The following is a 22,446-nucleotide window of genomic DNA, read 5'->3' on the forward strand; positions in this document are numbered from 1 at the left end:
GATGGGGAGATAGAAATGGGACGCAAGAAAAGAGAGACGGCGTCACAGAGAAGCACGAGTTCAGCGTGAGACCGTGTAGGAAGTCAATATCTCAGTAAGTTCGCTGTGGATCTGCTCGTTTTCCGGAGGTCCAAAGCAGGGTGTGTGGTTCGTCGGAGCGTCTGCTCACTGCAGGCAGTCGCTGGGAGCTCAGCGACCTGCTTCGGCGAGGCTCTCAACTCCTGCACACATGCAGACGCACATGCAGATCTGCCTGACTCATCACCTTTCCACAGAGGGGTTTATCCTTATCCTGTGCAGACTCATGTGCTGTACAAGACATCAGGTGACATGAAGACTCTCTGGGAACATGATGGGGAGGCAGAAAGAGAAAGAGAAAGAGACGAGGAGAGAGTGAGGGGGGATAAATATGGCACATGTGTAGTGGGCTGGTAATGACAGGAATGCAGGGGGGGGGAGAGAGACAGAGAGAGACAGAGAGAGAGAGAGAGAGAGAGAGAGAGAGAGAGAGAGAGAGAGAGAGCGCAAAACAAGTGTTGCTCATTCTTTTCTAGTTTGAATTCCGTATTTGTAAAAATAAAAACATTTTAGCAGGATTCTGAAAAGAACAGAATTCTTCAATAACACATAATTTTTCCATAACATGAATAAAGCAGACCAGGAAACAAGTCTCCAATCTTTTAGGTAACATTACGTTGTAACAAAAGTACAGTCTTTTTCAATTCATCCTCTGGAAAACCCGGATTTAACTGAAAACTCTCAAGCAGATTGTTGATATGATTCAGTTTTACTCTGGATTGATGAAAAGCTGCAATTCAACCAAACAAATATCAGAAGTTTTCCTTCATTTGTTATTATACAGCATTTATTTACTTTGAGCTCACTGACTTATTCCAATTTATTTCATATTCTCAACATGCTCTATGCTAAAGTCCACTATTTGTTGGTTAATTCTGTGGATTATTGAGGACATAGTTTCTCTCAAGTCATCTATTTTATTCTTTTTTCTTCTTCATTTTCCAGTCAGTTTGCCAATTGTGATCAGAAACCAATCACCACCCCTTCAAGGTGATCCTGAGAATTAATCCAAAGATAATGTAGCCAAAGAAAGAAGGTTCACCAGCTCTTAGGTTGGACCCCCGCCTTCCCAACGTGCCCATTTTATCTTGGTTCAATAAATAGTGATGAGAGAAAACGCTTCATAGAGTGAGTTTCAACCCTGTAGACTTGATGTGAAATGGTCAAACATAAAACTGAAAAGCCTTAAAATCTCCAGTGAGGGAGAGGAGAAAGAAAAAAAGTCACTGTTGAAAGTTCAGTGAAAGAAACGAAAACATCTACTGTGAGACTTTATCTCGGCCACCCTGAAAGGGAAAAGGTTTTTCATATAAGTGATGTATAGCAGTTATTGAAACTTTTCAACGTGTAAGAAACTTTATGCAGTTTTTCTATAAATGACAACAACTTCACCTGACTTTTTTCCTAAAAACATTTAAAATCTGTAGATCAACATTTTACTAAACTAGTAACAAAAATTATTCTGTCGACTAAATTCAATTAACACATTTTAACAAGATCACACAAAGTGCTCAACACAAACCGTAAAAGTAATACAGCTCAGAAATTTAAGTCAGAATATGTTTTTTTTTTCTTTTACATCTGTCATGTTCGTAGGACCATGATTCTGGTTGATACTGGAGAACATAAAACACTTCAGTAGTAACTTTTGGATTGAATCACACAGATTTACAGTGCGCTATCTTCATGTGTACTGGTGTTTAAATCATGTGTTTGTCTTTGAACAGTGGCTGACAATTCCTTACAAAGTCAGAATTAATGTGTCTGTGTGTTGTATGACAAATACTTCAACTTCTGTTTGTCGTCATAAATGTAATTGACAAAACAAAATATATTCAATCTCTTATGTCAAAAGCAGAAAATCCATCAAAACCCAGTCAAGCTCTCGTCATGCTAAGAGGATGATGATGGTGGTGAAATGTGCTGACTGCAGAGGCTGTGTGTTATCAGCTTACACACTGCATGTGTATATGCACACACACACACACACACGCTCTCATCCACAGCTGATTATTATTTTCAACAGTGTTTCATCAACTCATCGAGGAAATAATGGTTTAATTGTAACCCTAACCCTCACATAGGCAACTTGATATTTATGCAAAAAACCTCAACCAGCTTCTGATATTCAGCCTAACAGCCAAAGGACAACTTATTTTACTTTTAAAGTCAATACATGTGGAAATTGACTGAATGTGAGATTTCTTATGATGAACAACACACTGACTGATGAGCTATAAAGGGTATTTCCTGCCTTTCACTAAATAATAACTAGAATATGTTTCTGCCTCCTGGACTGTGAATAAATACAGTATGCAGGATGGATCCATCAGTTTCTATTGCAACAGATTTGATAAAATTGCATATTTGACATAATGCATGTCATATAATGGTAATTGTTTAATCTCATTTATATATTTTGTCATGCATGCCAAAAACTGGCCGTCTTTCTTGGATTATTTCCGATCAGCCTGTGAACATTTGAATTTCTCAGGTTTCAAATAGGTTCGGGGATTTTCTTTTTCTAGACGGAAATGTTTATCAGAACATTTCTGATACTTAAATGACTTCAAATTACTGTATACCTGAGTTCATTTCAAAGACAAATGATCAAAAGTATGGATGTTGATGAAAATGGAATAGATAAAATTCATCCTTCTCATTTAATGAGCTGCTGTTAATCTCAGAAATCCTTATGGCAGATGTGCTCGGATGAATTTGATCATTTAATAGCGGGCAGGGAATTTTTTTTGTGTCTGTCACAATCATCAAAGGGTTTTAGACCCAGATGATTAAAATACACACTATTTAAATAGTATCTTTGAGATTGAAGTATTTTAGTGGTATCCTTCTGATGCGGTCTTGTTGTGTAGTCTGTATAATCACAACTAAATTATTGTTATCACCCTCTCTTTGCTCTAACTTCACAGGAATGTGTCATTATCATCATTCTGCCGAGTTTTGATTCAAGTGTGCCGAAGCTGGGAAACAACAAAACAGCGAGACAGAATTAATTTTCATGCTCTCCTTGAGAACACACTTTATTATATATATGTATATATAAAAAGTAAACATAGGACAAAGTAAAATATTTCCTTTTGAATTAATTTTTTTTTTTGCCAAAAAAAACCTAAGAAAACACAAAGTTTGGATTGGAAGCAGCCTGTATTTGTGCCTCGGAGCGTCACACACAAAGATAAACTCAAACAACCTCTCTTTTTTTTTTTCTTTCTTTGAAAAACACACTGCAGGAATGCAAATGACACTGGAATATTTCTCATTAATATGTGACTTTTACACATAAATGCATTGCACACCATGACTTACGAGACAAAGATGTTTTTAGCATGAGACGTTTTTCCTCTCACAGTGAGGCGACACTCCTCAGAGTTGAGTGCAGAGAAGTGCTGAGCAGGCACATACGTTTGACATTCAGTGGTAACTAGTGCAGGTTTTTCCTTACATGTAACTTCAGCGGACAAGTGACTTTTTCTTCTAATGTTCATCGTCTACAGCCTCGGTTCTATCGCGCGGCAAAATGCATCATGGTTTCCTAAAACTTGACGGGATCGTGGGAATTCGCTGCAGTTTACTGCAGGTTTCCGGTAACAGTAGTGTGTTAAGCGCACCTAAATTCACAGTAGTACATTTTACAACAACACGCCACACGTACCATTGATTAAATACAGCAGACCGATGTTTTTAACTTAAGTAAACCTGAAGCACTCGACTGAAAAACAAATGTAGGAACGATGGAGATTTACTTTGTTCGTACAAAAAAATACAATCTATGAAAAAAGTTAATTAATTTATATATAACTTTGTAAACAGCATGAGGGAATTTAAAGTGTTGAGAGGAATGATGGATGGATTTGGTTCAAAAGTAAATTTATACATATAAATACTTGCTCACTCCTGAAATGCATCAAAGCCGGAAGGAGTTTAGTCTTTTGTGCTTCTACTCTGAGGTGGTGAGCGTCCCACAAACATTTTGGAGTCACAGTATCTTTTCTTAATCACTATTTCTAGCTACAGCCTAAAAGTGTGTTGAGCAGGTCATATTCAATACAGTACTGTATAGCTTGAGATGTAAAGCTCAAGCTTGTCATATAGAAAATGTAGAAGAATGATACATAATAAAAGTATAAAAGTCTGAATGAGGAATTTTTTTTTCCCGAGCTCAAGGCAAAATGTAATAAATTATTTTCTCTTCACGAGGTGACAATCAGTATTAAAGGAAGAAGACCAAGAAGAAGGCAAAAACAAAAAGCAAAGAACAGATTAAGTTGTGGAGAAGAAGGAAAACAGGCGGCTTTGTGAAGGAATCATGACTTGAAATATTATCAGCCTGCAAAACCATTTGGTCATGTGACTGTTTTGCGTTCGACTCGGGGAACCCAGGTATACGTAGTGACTCTCCAGAGCAGCGGAGCCAGCAGCAAACTGAGAGTCGTGACACTGAGGACCAGCAGGTACACCTGAAGCCGGAGGAGATTCATCGATTAGACTTTTGGTTTGGAAACCGTCTCTAACCTGTTGGTTGACTACATTTTACACTCTTTTCATGACAATAGTAGACACAACTATCATGTTAGGGCTGTTTATTGCTCTCTTCAGTTACTATCTGCCATTAAATGATACCATATTGGTCCCTAAATACCTAAAAACCAACATTTACAAGCAGTATTTGACCAAATACTACTATAAAACATAAATCATTTAGAGAAAACAGTCAATTAAAAATCTAATCAGGTGAAAAAAAACCCTCATAAGTTGCAAACCAAGTCATCACTGACCTCTCTGGAGATGATGCCGGCTCGACGAGCGCGGCTGCCCAAGACGAAGGAGAACTCGCTGACCTGGGCGAGTCCGGCAGATACGATCCACCGGATGTGCCGAGAGCATGGAGGCAGGAGCACCGTCAGCACCAGGACGGCCATCAGAAACTGCGAGGAAACGAAGAAACAATAGGCAAGGAAGCAAACTGTGGGGAAATTAAAAAAAGAAAAAGTGGGAAAAAAATCAAATCAAAAAAAAAAATGAATCCGTACTTTCAGTATGACGAGTGAGAGCGTCAGAGAAATCAGGATGGTGAGTTCGTAGACCACGAAGGACGGGAACACGTGGAAACCTGCAGCAACACGAAGAAGACTCTGTGAAGTGTCGCGGCAAATTAAAGCACAAGTAAGACACAATTGGAGATCGGAAAACGTCGCCTGACCGATGGAAGCAAAAAAGATGATGGTGAGGAAATCCCTGATTGGCTCAATGCATCCCATGACCTCCCCTGTGGCCATGTGACCCTGCGACGACAGCAGAGCTCCAGCCAGGAAGCAGCCCAGCTCCATGGAAACATTCAGAAAGTCAGTAACCTGCAGAGGAAAATTAGCAGACACACACACATACACACAACATGCGACAAAGGGTCACTAAACCGTGAATAGACTTCACTTGATAAAATGTTACCAAATAATCAAAGAAAAGCAGACGACGAACCGTCAGCATGAAGAAGACAAAAGCTGCTGTCCCCAGCACCAGGATCTCCTTGTTACCTTTGCTCTCAGTGTGCAGCTTCTTGTAATACGGACCAATCACGAACGCTCTCATGAAGAAGAAAAGCAGCAGCACAGCAGCGAGAGACCCGAGGACCTGGGCCAGGAGGTGCAGCACGTGGAGACTGCCCAAGAGAAAACTGAACGGCCCAGAGGAAACAAGAGGTTCACACTCTCCGAGTGTCGGCGGGTCTCGCTTGTGTTGAAGGGTTATAAGAGGAATTTAATAAGAGCATAATGAGTAACTGACCTGTCCAAGTCTCCACGTTGTGCCTGGATTAGAGTTGGCATGGCAGCGATGAAGAGGCCGAGCTGAACGTCTTGCATCACCAACATCCCGAGGAGGACGGTACTGTATTCCAGATCACCTGAAGTGGGAACGCACGGAACGCAAGAAACTTTACAAATATTTAGGAGCAAAGGAAATTAAACCGCTAAATTGTCGGCATTTATGAACGTGACAAAACTGTGCCCGAAGGACTGGGGACGACATGAGCAAGTCTCGGCTGTAAAACAGAAGGATGACCGCTCTTTTAGTAGGTGACACATGCTCGCATGCCGAGTTGTGTTTTCATGGTTTGCATTGACTTTCTTACAGACTCAGCGGAAACTCAGCTGTAACTTCATTGTTCCTAACTATAACTGTGACTATGAGTCTAATGTTAAAACATCGCTGCACCTAAATGAGTAATCACACAAATGTGCCCCTCCCTCGTATTTGTACAGCAATACTTGTAGGGCCCGCCCATTGACATAATACAATGTTTTTTCAGTGAAATTACTTTTGCTCATAAACAAGTGTGAAAATACTTTGTATTAAACATTTCTGTCACTATTTGCCGTTAGAATCAGGAATATGAAACACACAGTTGTCATTGCTGTTGAATGGAATCATTCATACAAACACACACAAACTCATTTGTAAACGCTAAACAAAGTAACAGGAACGTATGTGAAGGTAAAGCAGCCCGACACACCCACATACCTTCCTTGTCGACTCTGCTTGATCCTGCAAGGAAGCGGGACACGAGTGGAGTGCTGGACAGTGACAGACATGTGGAGATGAAGACGGTCTGGGTGGGTCGAATTCGCAGGACTTGTCCCCACAACAAACCGGCCGCCACCATGAGCAGGCTCAGGTAGAAGGACCCCTGAACCGACGTCTTCCAGACCTTCACACAGAACCGTGTTGACATCATTTCATTACGTCACACTTCATGACCTCAACATGTTGACATCACCATTTTCCATTTCTTAACCCTGTGTGTTTTGTTTTTTTTCTTGAACCATGGTGTCATCATAAGCAAAGCCCACGTGGTGATGATGACGATGAAATTATGAGGATTTGCACACACGTTTGTCCCCTAATACAGGAACAGATGTGCATACAAGAGGGAAGCTGTGACTGAAGTGGAAGAGCAACAAGTTGATTTTCTGGTCCGTTTGGATCTAATATTTCAAAGCGATATTCCAATGTAAAGTATTGGTCTGTTCATATAATGTGGATATAGGACTAATGTTAGGATGCATATGTTTAACAAAATATTATTACTATTTTCCTCTTCCATTCTTCTAATTTCCCCCAAATCACATAAAATGCCACAAATATCTTTTATATATCACAGTTTTAGAAAACTCAGACAATCAAACTCCTGTAAGCCGGATGATCATAAATAAAGGAGCCACATCCTGGAGGGACTGGATGGCTTGACAATGACAGTAAAGTTATTTTTACGTTCCAACGCTCATCATCACACTTTATTGGAATGAGCAATGACTTTAATAGCGGCTATAAAAAAAAAAAAAATGCAGGGTGTTGGAAAAGCTGCATTCAAAGGCAATAATATCAATGTTGGTTCGCTTCAATAGAACGAAAGTCAATAATTTCACGCTCTTTAGTAATTTGAATAGAAAGCAAAATGTAGTAAAAGGTGTAACAACCGTTGAATTCAAACTGTATGAAGGAGACTGAACAGCCTGTGACTGTTACAAACTAACAAAAGGGAAAGTACTTTGTTTTTTGCTTCATAGCTCTCAACCCACTAACTAACTACCGTTAGTTGTGGTAACACAGTTAAAGCATCGATAGAAGTTAAATCTACCAACCAGATGGTTATTTAGTGTTTATTGCATAGAGCAGGTGCCTGCCTAATAGAGATAGAGTAAATTATGCAACCAGAACATGATAAAAGTACTGCCTGGTCATCTAATTACATGCAGATGAATTATTTTACTTATGGTACAGCTGCTGTAGTATTTAAATTTTATAGGTGTGGGTGAAAATTAATTGCTTGTCTAATAGGGTCGTGCGTAATCTGTGAAAGAGAACTTTGGAATTTCTTGAAAGATGTTTTTAAATTTTTCAACAGACTCTCTATTCTGTATCTTCCTCCCTTCACTGGGCTTATTCTTCGTTTCCCTGGCAGTTTCATTTTCCCGACATAGCATCTCTCCCGCAACAACAATGAGCTGTGCCTCCGATGTTCCTCCGTTCGGCTCACTCCAGGAAAACCCCAACATCAGTGCCACTTTTATTTGAAATCATGAAAAATGTTAACAATTCTTCTTTACCTTCCGAAGGCGTTCGGGTGAGAACTCCAGTCCGACCACGAAGAGAGTGAAGAAGACCCCCAGCTCGCCCAGAGTCTCGACCTGAACCATCGACTGCAACACAAAGAGACAGAACAACTTCATCAAGAATCCAAACTACATACACACACACACACACACGCATGCACTTCTCAAATTGTACACACCTTGACAGTGTTGAGGCCAGAAGGACCGAGCAGGACCCCGCAGATGATGTACCCAAACATAGGAGGCAGGCCCACCAGGGTGCACATCCAGCCACAGGGGAGGGACAATATCACTAGAGACACAATGTCCTGCGCATATATGTGTTATAGTTAACTCAGAAACGGCCCTATTTTAAACTTGATTAAGCGTTTCATACGCGTGAAGATAAGAGTTTTTGTATTCAAAGATGAAACAGGATCCAGAACCGACCTTGATGAAATGACGGTCGGCCCTCGGCATCGTGGCGTCCCGAGGTTTGGTCAGAACATATTGGTTGTTCTGAGAGTCGATGAGGATGCTCAGACCGAGGTCATCCTCAAGCTCCTTCTGTTGGGACCTGTTCTTAATCCTCCCTATATTCTCATCATCATCATGCACCCTCAGCACGGCCTCGATGTTAACTCCTTCCATCTGCGCAACAAAGGGCGAGAAACGGCACAGACAGCAATCGCAGTCTTCTCATGTTGCTTCTCAGCATCGGAAACAAACGACTCAAACTCACAATGTTTCCCCCCCAAAAAAAGCAAAGTCTGTAAAAAAGAATAAATATTATTTGTCCACCTCTCTGTTATTGTCAAAAGCATGTTCCTCGATCTCCTCCTCCAGTCGGTCCGCTGCCCTCTTCACATCCTCCAGGATTTCATCCAGCATAGACAGAGTTTTGTTTTGGGCTAAAAGGCTTTTGGCTGCTTCCTGCTGGTGTTTCTCAGCAGCGACAAGCTCCTGGTACTCGTGCTCCTCCTGAAGGGGGACAACAGTAGTTTATATAAATTTTTTTTTAAGACAGACTGAATCTGACCATAGAGGCCTTTGACCTCACCCTGATGGCTGCCTCCGTGAGGGTCTCCAGCCTCTGCCTGCTGCTCTCCTTCATGTGGGCCACGTCCCGGTAGTCTCCCTGCAGCGCTCTCTGCAGACTGTGCACCGCCAGGAACACCAGGTGCTCGCTCTCATTCAGCTCCTTCTGGAAAATCTCCAGAGTATGAATCTGAAAGCAATGAAATGGCATTCAGTCAGTTGGTGACCGGTCAAAGTGCCTGACACCTTAAATGCGGTACTGTAGATGGTGTCGAGGAAATAAACTGATGTCAAAGGTGGACGAACAGGAAGTTTGCTTCCAGAATTAGAAGCCATTCAACCTGTTATACTCGCGGGAAGTTTAACCAGCATCTTTTTATAAGGTTCATCATTCCTATACAGAAGTTGACAGTTTGATATTGTTTTTTTTTACTGTTACTGTAATTCCTATTTGTTTAAAAAAAACAAAAAAAAAAACTAAATGACTCAAGCACAGTTTCTGTTCCAGAGCTGTCATCTCCCCCGCTGCTGACGTGCACACACCCACCCAAACACATACACACACTCACACTCCCCCCTCTGCACACACACTCACACTCCCCTCTGCACACACACACACACACACACACACACACACACACACACACACACACACACACACACACACACACACACACACACACACACACACACACACACACACACACACACACACACACACACACACACACACACACACACATCCTCCTCCAGACACATGAGCATACACATGGTATAATAGACATACAGGTGACTTTCTGGTTCTACCTCACACAGCCAGGACAACGCACCTTTAGAATGGAGACACTTAAATATCAGATTGTACTTGCACACGATTGTGTAGTTCATGTGCCACATGTAGACTTGCACATCTTGAATACTTCTGCCGCTCAGATACTCAATTTCTTTTCACACAACGTGTGAATCTGGAATAAATAAATAAAGTATTATTTTAATGATATTTTTAGATGATCAAAACTGCACTGATGATTGAGAAAGGTCCGTGTTGCTACGTAAATGGGGTGTGCACAAGGCCTGGAGGGGATGACTTGTGGATTCACCCTAGTAGTTGTCCTGTTTGTTTATGTCTCAGCAGGAGACAATGTTTATATCATAAATGGATTTCAAATTACTCTGAAGAAAACAAATACAACTATTTTAAACACTTAACTTAAATTTCAATGTAGATTTGATCTAACAAAACAAATGAAAGACATGTTGTTAATGATAATGGATAAAATACAATTACATTAGAGTTAAACAGTCTCAATCAGCAGGTTTAGTTAAAAGAACAAAGAAGACATTTTGACTACTACTTAGTAATTAGGAATAAAATCTTAAGAAAGAGATCCTGTGGGTCTCATAAACAATTTATATCAAAGACCTGAACTAAAAAGTCCAATAATAAATCATCAGATGTAATATAACCAGACCACCACCAGGACATTACATTCAAACTCCAAATTTAGTGATTTACCTGAACTTTTTACAGTGAAAGAGAACTGTAGGAACAAAGTTAATCAACCAATGAATAAACCAAAAATAAATAAATAACTAGTCTGACTGTTTTATGCATGTTAAAAATCAAACTACTGTGAGGGACAGAGCCATTCCCTTTGAATTCAAATAATGAGAATTAAAACTGTAGATGCATCCTGAAATGTCGTCTCACCCTCAGTAGACTCAAGGTTGTTTGTGGTACGAAGTGAACACTGCCCGATAACGAGGTTCAGGACACATCGTGGTTCTCTGCAGATGTATGATGTTTTTTTTGTAGAAGAAAAGTCTGGAGGGAGACACTGACAGAGGAAAGTAGAAGGCATGTGGTGATCCAACTAGAGATGTTTTATGTGTTGATATAGAATAGAAGATTAAATAGAAGCCATTTTAAATTGTACTGTTAAATTAAATTTAACATTATTTAATGTTCTGTCCTCCATGTGTGGCTTCTGGGCCAACATGGAGAAAAAGGAGGGAGAAAAGAGATCATTGTCCAGTGAAATGATTTGTTGTTGTCAATGGCAAATATTAAAACTAGATGTTTTTTGTATGTTAGTTGGCAAATTGTCAATTTGTTTGTATTTGTTTATTTGTCAGTTTTGTTTGTTTGTTTGTTTGTTTGTGTAGAATCAACAATACAGATGCCATAAGAGGCCATTTCAGCGTCTGCATTGGGGTAATCGAGCAGGCCTGATCACCCTGTTGGTTATCACAATCCTGATTGTCTGAACTATTTTCTGGTGAGAAGCCAAAAGAAATAAATTATCCAAAACCCAGACAAACACAACTGACATTTGAAGGAAAATTTAGAGTCACTGTGGACGTGACGGGACTCCAGTGTCAGTTCCTAGCTTTCATAGTGAGTCATGTGGCTACTTCAATAAATCAAGAAAATACAGACGACTTTACAAGAGACTGATGACTATGTGACTACGTATGTGTTAAAACTAACAGAAACTTTGAGGAAATTTCATTTGCAGGTATCCAGGAGACTGCTGAAGCCTGGAGAGGAACCAACTGAACCACTTCACGTGGATGATGCATTAATCAAGTCTCCATCTGAGTTTTTGTTTCCCAGACAGAAAGCTCCATACCAGGTGCTGAACGTGATGAAAACCGCTCTGAAAAGGAGGGGAGAGCAGAGTGGGTACATGCGACACGGTGCTGCTCGTCACCCCAGACCAACTCGTCACTGGCAGACCAAGCCGGCACCGACCAACTTGAAGAAGGACGGAGAGCCTTCAAACGAGTGGTAGGATGGGTGTCCATCATCCTACTGCTGGCGTTCAGGATCCATGGTATCCTTTCCCTCGCTGTGGATGCAGGAGGATGTGCATTCACAGATTCAGACAGGTCGGCTTACCTGTTTACCAAAATGGATGAAGATCCAAGACACATGAACTTTGATACTGGAGCGGCGAGTGCCTCGGCACTTAGCAGCGGTCCAGACGACGATGACAACGATCATTTTCAACCATTTAAATTCAAAGCAAAGAAAGAAAAATGAGATGCAACAAAGAGTGTGTTTTGCCAGAGCAAAATGTGATGTCATCATGAATGTTGTAAGTGTGAATGTGAATGCATTATTCCATCTTATATGCTAAAGTCTCCATCTTGTATGTGTATTGGTAGTAGTGTTGATCTCACGATCAAAAAGGAGGGATTTGTTGTAGAATATCTAAGATCTGTTTGATTTCGGGCCTACGTATTCACTGATATTTATGACATCTGTCAGGTCACTGCCACCCCAGGCCGGTTACGTTGTTGTTAGATTTGAGCCCCTTAATCAACGTTGCTTTTACTGGTGGCGCCAGCAACTGGCCTCGGAGGATGAGATTACAGGGAAACAACTTTATATACAAGGGGGAAAGTTTGTCGGGGGGGGCAGATTGTGCATGTCTGTGTGTGTGAGAGGATGGTTTGGGGAATGTGTCTTTGTCTGTCAGGTGTGGGAGCGCTCCGGCTTTACGTCTGAATAAATTCCACTCTAAGCATCTCACCCTGTGTCTCACTTCATCTTTCCAAACCTCCGGCCGTCACTGAGGAGCAGAAATTATCCACTACACATAATATCTAAGTTTATTGTGCTTTGAAAGCCGGGACTTCCAAATGCTGATTCTTCTGATTCTGAATTGGTGATGATGGTTCTTTCATCTATTTTTTAAAAGTTTACTACACATACCGTTTACTACTACATGGACTGATCCAGACATACTGTGGCCGACTGTCTTTTACAAAAAAAAAAGCCTTGCAAGAGGCCTGTGCTCAGCCTGGTTTTTATTATTATTATTATTATGATACCTCGAAGAGTTTCTCCTCCTCTGAGAGCTTCTGGTTCGTTCCAACAGCGACAGCAGCCGAGGCCAGCTTCTTGACGACCACATTCTTCTGACGGAGGAGGCCCACCAGCCGCTTGCAGTTGCTGTTCAACCAGCTGTTGCCGTACGGCGTCACCTTGCCATCGTAGATCCCGCTGGCACCCTTGGGCACCGGGTCTTTCTGCAGCACAGCAAGTGCCCGCACCAGGCCAAGGCACAGCAGCCAACATACAGCCTGCATCCAAACCTCTGCTTCTGTCTTCACCAGGGCGTGAGATCTGATGAGGCCTGCAAGGGAGAGGATGCAATTAGAATGGATCACCTAAAAAGAGTGCAATCAGATACAAATACATCAGTTTACATGCATTAAAAAAAAAAAAAAAAAAGGGGGAGTCAGACACAATCAATCCTAATAAAACCAAAAGAATAGACAATGGGATATTTGGTCTAACAAATACTGGTTAAACTTCTGCAATTGCTCAAAATGTATTAAAAGCACACCACCGAGTGACTTTCTACACTACAAATGTTTCTGCTCTTTTAAGCACGAGTCTTATTATTTCTTCCAACCCCACGTTCACCATCCAGTTGGAAACACTGACCAGAACATCACATTTGCAATCATCTGAAGCTGAGAACAGTCCAAAACAAATTCACTCTATATTAAAAGGTACATTAATCAAAAAAATTACAGTACCTGGCTGTTTTATAGATCGGTTGAGTCTGTATCTAATTTTATATTTGGATGTACTTTTAAAGGGCTCGGTCTGAGTAGTAAGACTTTCACTTTGTGAGGGCCAGGCAGGCAAAACAAGAAGATGTAGCTCACTATTTTTCTTGTTTGAGATTTTTTTTTTCTTTAACAAAAGAATTCAAATTCCATACAATTTTCACAAAACTCTCCCTCAACAAACATTTTTGAATAAGTCGATGGAATCCCCCCCCCCCGGAATTAATTAAATATTTCACATTCTGTTCTATTCTAGTTCTTTTCATGTTCCCTGCTACTTGTGCGCAATCTCCTCTTCTCTTCTGTCATACCAACAAAAGGCTGGGTGTAGCCACAGCTGTACGTCCTTGTTCACACACGTGTACCTGTAGCTGGTCCTACAGGCTGCTCCGTGGCTAATGCAATTAACTTGTCACTTTTCTAAATTCCACAGCTGTAACCTTGCCTGCTCTCGCCTACCTGAAATGTGACATTTTAAACATCCCCAAGAACAACAAAGACACAAGAACAAAAGCCAATGTGACAATAAGGAAGTATTACAAAGGAATCTATAAATACAATTCCAAACTCACTGTCAAGACCGTTGGTGCCTTTGTGAGCATGAGTCAAGCTGAGTGAGCCTTAATTTCCAGTCTTTCTTCTTGAGGCCAGATCAAGGCTGCTCTGCTACAGCTGCACAGACCTGCTTAAGGAAGCACAGGCACAGACCTTTTAATCCAAATGAATCCCATATTTGACTAAAAAAAAAAAATTATTCCAGCATTTTAGAACATGGTTGACAATAAAGTAAATGTTAAGCTCTGCTTTTTTCCAAATTCCATCTTGCATCCATGGTAGGCATTTCACTAGATAGTTCACTAAAGTAAATCTAACAATACCACAGTATACAGGTTTCTCAAACAAACACGAAAACTATCCAAAGTAGAGGTAGCTGTGCAGGATGCCACTGGCAGTATTATAACACAGACTTAGTGAATGACTGATGTTGTTGATGATTGTTTTTATGGAACTAGTTTTTATCGAAATCGAGGAGTTGTTGTTCATGTTTTAGTTACATAATAATGAACACAAAATACATATGATCTGTATGGAAAAACCTTCTGTGATATGTCGATCTGTCAGTATTAGACATTAGATATGAACTGGTGACCTGCATCATGCCTTGTTCGAACAGTCATACACTGACTAAAGCAAGTATAGAAGACAAATAAGCGAAAGTAGCAACACAGAGTAATAGTAATCAGTTACTAAATGTTAACGAAACTCTCCTCCAAAATAAAGTTGGAAGTGGTGAAAGATAAACAAATTGCAGAACCTTTAAAAGTCATTAGATGAATCTCTGTGCAAGAAGGCATAAAAAAAAAAACTTTCTTCATATGTCATGTTTGGTAAATATGTACAGTAAAACACGATGGAAGAAGGTGAATACCCACAAACCCAGAGTCAGAAGACACACCAAGCGAGCGATCACCCCACACACAGATTTACCCAAACTTAATTGCAAAGTTTCCAAACTCAAAGCAAGGAGGACAAATTTTAAAAAAAGAAAAAGAAAAAAAAAAGCAGCCAGTACCTGAGAAACGTGCGCACCGCCCCGACTCCTAACTCCTCGACTGGAGGAGCAGCAGCAGTGTAGGAGGAAGAAGAAGGAGAAGAAGAAGGGAACAATCATGCTGTTGTACCGCACCACCATCATCACCACCACCGCCGACTCCCCTCCTCCTCCTCCCCTGCTGCCACATAGCTGAAGCCAGCGTCGGAGCAGCAGGCGTTCACCACCGCCGGCTCCATGTTTACTCTGACCTGCGGTGCCAGCGGCGCTCGGGCCGGACACACTCGCCCCAGGTAGGTATGTCTGACTGCCGCCGAGCTCTCGCCCGAATCCCGTGGGGAGGGTGGGGAGTTAATGAAGCGGAGTGTGTCTCTTCCTCCCTTGGAAGCGGCAAGTGTGAGTTAAAAGTTGTCCGGTGGATTCCTGAGAGCTGTCAAGACCAGCTCCAGCCAGCTGGGAGCGCAGACAACACAACACCGCCGGAGGAAGAGGAGGAGAAGGAGGAGGAGGAGGAGGAGGAGGAAGAAAAGGGGCGATCTGTCAGGCTGACAGCGGCAACTTCTCCACGGATACACTTCGAAACATGCCGCAAATGTTAACAACGTGACCAGCTCCGGTTGTTTCTCCGAATATAATCGCTCAGATATGATTTAGATCGATCTCCAGATTACTTCCGAAACATCTTTATCAGATTTGATATGGGAGTTGTAGTTCTCGTGGTCTTTCTTTTTTTTTTTTTTTTTTTAAATCTCAGTTTGGTGGCGTCAGTTGCGTTTATACGTTTGGCAGCTCTTCTTGGGATGTATTTCATCTCGAAACATCTCATTATATAATAATATTGTTTATTATGATTGCTGACAATTTAGTTTAAACAAGTTTTACTGGTAGTTTTGTTGTTTGGGTTGTCTCAAAGGCTATATATTCTGCGTGGTGATCCGATATTGGGGACTTTAAACTATCTCCGAGGCCTTCTCTCTTAAATATCTCTCGGCAGTATCCGAAATAAGTTATTTGGATTGTAATTTCTATTCATTTAAAAGCAAAACTGATGTCCAGTCCCGTCAAGCTAACGCTGGGCCTGTTGAATCACGGGACTTCATTACCCACAATCCCACGGGCCCAAAACAGTAGCGCAGTTCTTTTTGACGCATGCGCACTGCGCGTAATTGGATATCAAGTTGGCCAAAACAGCGGGTGATAAAATGGTAGGTAAGATTAAATATAAGAAACCGGGAGAGTTTTTAAACCCCGTTTAGGCCGTCCGTAGAGCGATGGCGGCTGCCGCTACACGTTCAGGGGACACCGCGGTGAGGGGGGGCCCGGGGTGTCCTCAGCCAAGTGTCGCATTGCCAGGGTGATGTGTGTCGGATACGAGGGAAATGGAAGGTCAGTTGTTGGTATTTTGAGATCCGGACAGCCGCACTCGCTCCACGTACCTTTCCCTTTTTGGTAGCCCGCTGCTGCTGCCGCCGCTGCCACGGCTCGGGAGAGCCTGCAGGATCAAACGCCCCCCTCCCGTGCCCAGGAAAACTGGGTCGCCCAGCACTTGGCCTGTCACGGTGAATTCGCTGTTTGATCATCGGGTGGGTCAGGTCTGCAGTTCTGCAAAGACGTGCAACCCACTCAGCCGCCGTGTAGACAAAGTTACCAGGACCGGGCGTATGTTGTATAAGAAACGGAGCTCCGTGCATTTGCAAGTAGCAATATTTATTCTATTTTGTTTTGTATTTATTGACACGTTTGTATACTCACACAGAGGTTGTTGCACGCTTGAACCACGTAGTTCTAAAGTATGTGCACTATGTCCGACCATGCCTCAGACATTTAAGTGTGACTAAAACAAGGCTCGTGTCTAGTTTTTAATGAAAGTCAAGGCTTGGATTAACATATCTGATCTGCTGCAACTCTTTGCAGTGTGTGTGTGTGTGTGTGTGTGTGTGTGTGTGTGTGTGTGTGTGTGTGTGTGTGTGTGTGTGTGTGTGTGTGTGTGTGTGTGTGTGTGTGTGTGTGTGTTCCCTAAAGTATCTGTAGATGGGGAAACCTGCATTCACCTGTTTCTTGCCTCCATCACAGCATAAGTTGAAGTCATCGCAGAAGGACAAGGTTCGGCAGTTTATGTCCTTTACTCAGGCCGGGGAGAGGACGGCCGTGTACTGCCTGACGCAGAATGACTGGAAATTAGAAGTTGCTACAGACAACTACTTCCAGAACCCAGATCTCTATTACAAAGAATCCATGAAGACGTCTGTGGACCGCAAGAAGCTGGAGCAGCTCTACAACAGATACAAAGGTAAGAGGCTGGATAATAGAGACTGCAACACATTACCCTTCCTGAGTGAGATTAGAATATACATGTAATAATCTCTGCTGTCTTTTTCCAGATCCCCAGGATGAGAATAAGATAGGCATCGATGGGATCCAGCAGTTCTGCGATGACCTGACTCTGGACCCAGCAAGTATGAGTATTCTTGTCGTGGCGTGGAAGTTCAGAGCAGCCACACAGTGCGAGTTCAGCAGGAAGGAGTTCCTGGACGGCATGGCTGAACTAGGGTGAGAATGGCTGACCATGAGTTTTATAATTTCACGATTCTTTTGCCCTTCTGGAATTCGAAACTGTACGTACAATACGGTGCAAAACTTTCAAGAAACTTCGCAAAAAGTTTAACTAAGTCCAGCCACTAAGAAGAGCAAGGTAAATGACTGTGGTTCCTACGGAGCCCCGATCTTAGCATAATGGAGTCTGTCTGGGTTTACATTAAAATACCTTAAGAATAAGACTGTGTTGGCAGAACAACTCTCCGAGATGACCTCTGTGCAAATGAACTATCTGTAAATGTATTAGGAGCTGATCCTGCTTTGAATTTTACATCAAGTGGCTGAAAATATAGGAGTTTTTTTTTTTTAAAGCACTCATCTAAAAATTTCCATATCTGTGCAATTAAGAGTTCAGTGTCAAATGAAAGTTTCTTGTTTTAGTCTTCACGTCCTCTCTTGTCTCCTCCAGCTGTGACAGCCCGGAAAAACTCAAAGCCATGCTTCCAAGATTAGAACAGGAGCTAAAAGACACAGGGAAGTTTAAAGACTTCTACCAGTTTACCTTCAATTTTGCGAAGAACCCCGGGCAGAAAGGTTTAGGTGAGCTGAATATGTAGCACAACAACCTTTTTGTTTGCAAACAAACCAGTAAAATGTCTCCATTTAATAGCTGCTGTTTTGCTTTTCAGACCTCGAGATGGCTGTGGCCTACTGGAACCTAGTTCTCACTGGTCGCTTCAAGTTCCTGGATTTGTGGAACCGCTTCCTGCTGGTACGGGTGGCGAGGATCTTTCTTCCTCTTTTTCAGTATTCTTTAGGTCTAGTTAGCAGGCACCGAAAATGTATGAATTTCACATTCATTTAACAACATCCGCTACTTTTACATCACTGTGTACGTGAGGAATAGCACAAATGATACTTAAAAAAAAACAATTACAAGTGTTCATGCATTTCATCTCTCACTAAAATATGTTAGAATGTTATTATGAGACTGATACGGTTTATGTGTTTGTCACCCTGTAATCTTCTCCCTTTCCTTGTTACTGTGTTGCATTCAGGAGCATCACAAGCGCTCGATTCCCAAGGACACTTGGAACCTCTTGCTGGACTTTGGAAATATGATCGCAGACGACATGTCGAACTATGACGAGGAAGGTGAGCCGAGGATTCCTTCATTTTTGTTCATCAAACTTTTATTTTTCGAATTCAAGTAAAAACCACATACGTTGGAAGTTGAAAATCAAGACTTAATGTGTTCGACGAGGAGTAGGAGGAAGCAAAAGATTAAATCTTTCTTCTTGTTCTTCTTCTTCTTGTTCTTCTTCTTCTTGTTCTTCTTCTTCTTGTTCTTCTTGTTCTTGTTCTTCTTGTTCTTGTTCTTCTTCTTCTTCTTCTTCTTCTTCTTCTTCTTCTTCTTCTTCTTCTTCTTCTTCCATATACCTTGTGAACACCATTCACTTGTTTCGCTGTTTGAACTGCTTCATGGTTGGGATGAGGACGAGTGACAGCATGAAAAAAATGCTATTATGTAAATGTCTGATTGACTGCAAGTTGCGCTACAAAAGACCGTGTGAGAATATTCCGTTTTTACACATCTAGCGGTGTAAGCACCTCTGTAGTACTAATAACTGGAGGTTTTGTGTTTAAAAAAACAATATAAGGTGAAACTTGTATTTTCCAGTGTAATGTACACCCAAAAGGAAAAGTTTTACTTTCACATGTTTAATAAATAACTTCCTATGTGATGCTGTCACTTCATAAACTCCCCCACTTTTATATCTTGACTAATGCTGGAACCTCCATGTCCCCCTAGGAGCCTGGCCTGTCCTCATCGATGACTTCGTGGAGTTCGCCCGGCCGATAGTGACGGGGAGTAAACGCAGCATCACATAATGTTTGTCCTGGGATATTGAAGTAGACTGGCGTTTGTGCTTCTTTTTTTTTTTCCCCTGATTTTTCGTTTCTGAATGAGGTTTTGATAAGGAAAAGAAAAAAAAAAAAAAATATGAGCCAAAAACAAAAAGAGACAAAATTCTCACTAAAGCCCGTCTGCAGCTTGTCATTACGATTGTTCTTCCAACTGCATACGATGGCGAATCGACCTGCAAAAACCAGTTCAGGAAGGAAATCGGCAAAGATGGGAAAAAGATTTTCTGGTGGTGTTCGTGTCACCTTGCTGGCACGGACAGCCTTTGGAATTGCAATATGGAAACGATGGGTACGCTAAGACTCGTCCCTCAGATTACCAGTGGCTGTAGCTTTGAACTGTGGACTCACTAACCAGCACCTCGGGGCACAGTGAAATGGAAGTGTGAGCATTTAAACACGTGCAGAGGATTAAAGTTAAAGACGCAGTCGGACGCCGCCTCTCACAGTGTGTTTAAAAGCTGCACGTTTCGTCTGCTGGTGTGAAACAGTGCCGCGGATGGTAAGAAGTGGTATTGCGTTGTTTTTCACAGAGATTGCGAATGTGTTGCTCTCTAACAATCACATCAGAGAGAGAGCGCAAAGAAACTTGCTCGCTTGTTTTGTGTGTGTGTGTGTGTGTGTGTGTGTGTGTGTGTGTGTGTGTGTGTGTGTGTGTGTGTGTGTGTGTGTGTGTGTGTGTGTGTGTGTGTGTGTGTGTGTGTGTGTGTGTGTGTGTGTGTGTGTGTGTGTGTGTGTGTGTGTGTGTGTGGCAGGGATTCATCACTCTGCCTCCTCTGTGAGGTATCGTCATTTTTTTTTTTTTCTTTTTAATGTAAAGGTAGGATGCTACGATTCGCCTTTACCGAGTGACAACGATCAAGGTTCGAATCCATGTTTTGTATTCAGGCAGAGTGTCGGGACAGAGCAGCATGCTTTTTGAGCTCAGCACCAGCAGAACCATGTTAGATCCTGTTCTCATAGAAGTAAGGAAGTGACATTTTGATGAGTATATTAAAGTGAACAAATTATGCCAATATAATCATGGTTGGAAGGTGAAAAGCACTTGAAATGCTACAGCATTGCTTTTGTTTTCATTTTATTTGAACGCGGATCAGAAAGTGACTGGCACGTTAACCATTATATATTTTATTTTTATCTTTTCTTCAGTGGTCCAGGTGACGATATCTTGTCGCCATTGCAAGCTGCACTGATTTACACTTTTTCTGTTTTAGGATTTTTTAAATTGTTTTATCAGTCAGCACTGTATACAACAGAGCCAATCAGTATACATGACGGTGGTTTTCACATACATTCTAGACCTTTTCAAATTACCATTTACATCACAGCCAAGAGTGTTTTATCTGTTGTTGGGGTTTTTTTTTTTGGTTTTGTGGGTTGTTGTTATGTTGTTGTTTTTTTTTTACACACTTTTATTTTGTCTGATAGCTTTTCTTTTGTGTGAGTGCCTGCAGAGCAATGATGGTCTACTGCATAGTCAAACATGTGGTGCCATCTAGGGGTAGCTGTGGATCATAGCATTTCTCGGTGTACCTCTTGAGCCCAGTGCGGCGGGGCATTTCACCAGGTTTAGTCTTTAAATATGATCATAAACACTGAACAACCCTGCATCTGCTGAACGCAGTGTGGCAGGCAGACTGAAGAGCTCAGGTACCAGACATCCTCTCCAGGTGTCGGTGAACAGCGTGCAGCTTCTTGTGCAAACAACAAAAGTCCACCGAGACATTGGTCTTGTTTCACTCGTCGTTGTTGTCCTGTCAACAGCTACCAACAACTGCTTCTCATTAGGTTGGCGTTCTGAAGTTGATGTAAACGTGTTGTTCACAAAAACTGCGGTGGTGTGTGCATGAATGTAAATTTAAATGAGATTGGGGATTTAGATTTGATCCCAGATGGAGAGGAAAAGAAGGACAAGTAGGTTGTCCAGGTACTTCTAGCTCAGTTGCAACTTCTTCAACTTGACGTGAGGAAAAAAATATTATATATATATATATATAATATTATATATATATATATATATATATATATATATATATATATATCTTCAGGAGAGGTAGTGAGGTGTGGGAAAGCTATTCTCAATTCACTGTAGCCCAACAAACTCTGTGGTTCAGGAGCCAGAAAACATCCTTCAGTATTCAAATACGTTACATTTGGTATGTTTTTAGTTGTCAAATGTGTGAACAGCTGTTTCATTCTTATTAAAAGTGTTATTTTTGCCATCAGGGTCACCAATATTCACAAGATGTTTTGTCACATGAGCATACCGTACATTGTTTTCTTGGGGGGGGGGCATAAAATGTCAATAAAGCATGTTGTTTTTAACAGTAGTCTGCTTCTTTCCCCACACCCACTACTAACAACAAATGTTTGTGATGAAAGCTACTTTCAAATTTAGGATGCCGTTCAGTTAAAAAAAAAAAAAAAAAAAAAAAGTACACGAGTTCTTGTATTGAGGAATGGGAATGATTCATTTGTGGAAATGTAGTCATACATCAGGGAAATAACCCGCACATTTATGACAGCTGGATAACAGGAGTACGTAGACCTCCAAGTATCTGTCATGATTATTTGAATAGTGGTGATGAATAAGTTACTATGTCCAGTGGCCGATAGCTCGGA

At 41.5% G+C, this 22,446-nt stretch overlaps 2 protein-coding genes across 11 annotated transcripts; one reads left to right on the top strand and one right to left on the bottom strand.

The window, feature by feature from the left end:
• Positions 1-3,159: 3,159 nt before the first annotated feature.
• On the bottom strand, positions 3,160-15,742 carry tmco3 (transmembrane and coiled-coil domains 3). Of its 6 annotated transcripts, XM_080494164.1 has the most exons (16): positions 15,615-15,735; positions 15,385-15,424; positions 14,384-14,493; positions 13,065-13,369; positions 9,247-9,414; positions 8,988-9,167; positions 8,637-8,837; positions 8,387-8,515; positions 8,202-8,294; positions 6,616-6,802; positions 5,881-5,998; positions 5,575-5,770; positions 5,300-5,450; positions 5,130-5,209; positions 4,875-5,024; positions 3,160-4,556 (listed from the first exon to the last, which is right to left on the bottom strand). In XM_080494164.1, the coding sequence occupies exons 4-16, from the start codon at positions 13,320-13,322 to the stop codon at positions 4,443-4,445; spliced, it is 2,025 nt and encodes a 674-aa protein (XP_080350290.1). In that variant the 5' UTR covers positions 13,323-13,369; positions 14,384-14,493; positions 15,385-15,424; positions 15,615-15,735; the 3' UTR covers positions 3,160-4,442. The 6 variants fall into 6 exon arrangements, with proteins under 6 accessions (XP_080350290.1, XP_080350291.1, XP_080350289.1 ...); XM_080494165.1 differs by lacking the exon at positions 15,385-15,424 and having other exon boundaries at positions 15,615-15,742; XM_080494163.1 differs by lacking the exon at positions 15,615-15,735 and having other exon boundaries at positions 15,385-15,529.
• Positions 15,568-22,086, top strand: dcun1d2b (DCN1, defective in cullin neddylation 1, domain containing 2b). 5 transcript variants are annotated; one of them, XM_080495776.1, is made up of 8 exons: positions 16,599-16,749; positions 16,817-17,060; positions 17,437-17,653; positions 17,745-17,913; positions 18,368-18,498; positions 18,588-18,670; positions 18,957-19,053; positions 19,712-22,086. In XM_080495776.1, exons 1-8 carry the CDS (start codon positions 16,721-16,723, stop codon positions 19,789-19,791), a joined length of 1,050 nt encoding a protein of 349 aa, XP_080351902.1. In that variant the 5' UTR covers positions 16,599-16,720; the 3' UTR covers positions 19,792-22,086. The 5 variants fall into 5 exon arrangements, with proteins under 5 accessions (XP_080351905.1, XP_080351906.1, XP_080351903.1 ...); XM_080495779.1 differs by lacking the exons at positions 16,599-16,749; positions 16,817-17,060 and adding an exon at positions 15,568-15,656; XM_080495780.1 differs by lacking the exons at positions 16,599-16,749; positions 16,817-17,060 and adding an exon at positions 15,593-15,660.
• Positions 22,087-22,446: the final 360 nt, after the last annotated feature.

This window comes from Blennius ocellaris (assembly GCF_963422515.1).
Source record: "Blennius ocellaris genome assembly, chromosome: 1".
NCBI lineage: Eukaryota > Metazoa > Chordata > Actinopteri > Blenniiformes > Blenniidae > Blennius > Blennius ocellaris.

What these genes read in the sequence shown, in the direction of transcription:
- tmco3 (XM_080494165.1), bottom strand. Translation starts at nt 13,322, where the DNA reads ATGCAGGCTGTATGTTGGCTGCTGTGCCTTGGCCTGGTGCGGGCACTT. An exon ending in CACCCGAACGCCTTCGGAAG is followed by an intron (nt 6,803 to 8,201) that starts GTAAAGAAGAAT and finishes TTCTGTGTGAAG; the next exon opens with GTCTGGAAGACGTCGGTTCA. An exon ending in CATCTTTTTTGCTTCCATCG is followed by an intron (nt 5,210 to 5,299) that starts GTCAGGCGACGT and finishes GTGTTGCTGCAG; the next exon opens with GTTTCCACGTGTTCCCGTCC.
- dcun1d2b (XM_080495776.1), top strand. Translation starts at nt 16,721, where the DNA reads ATGTGTGTCGGATACGAGGGAAATGGAAG. An exon ending in GGAGCTCCGTGCATTTGCAA is followed by an intron (nt 17,061 to 17,436) that starts GTAGCAATATTT and finishes CCTCCATCACAG; the next exon opens with CATAAGTTGAAGTCATCGCA. An exon ending in CCCCGGGCAGAAAGGTTTAG is followed by an intron (nt 18,499 to 18,587) that starts GTGAGCTGAATA and finishes TTTGCTTTTCAG; the next exon opens with ACCTCGAGATGGCTGTGGCC.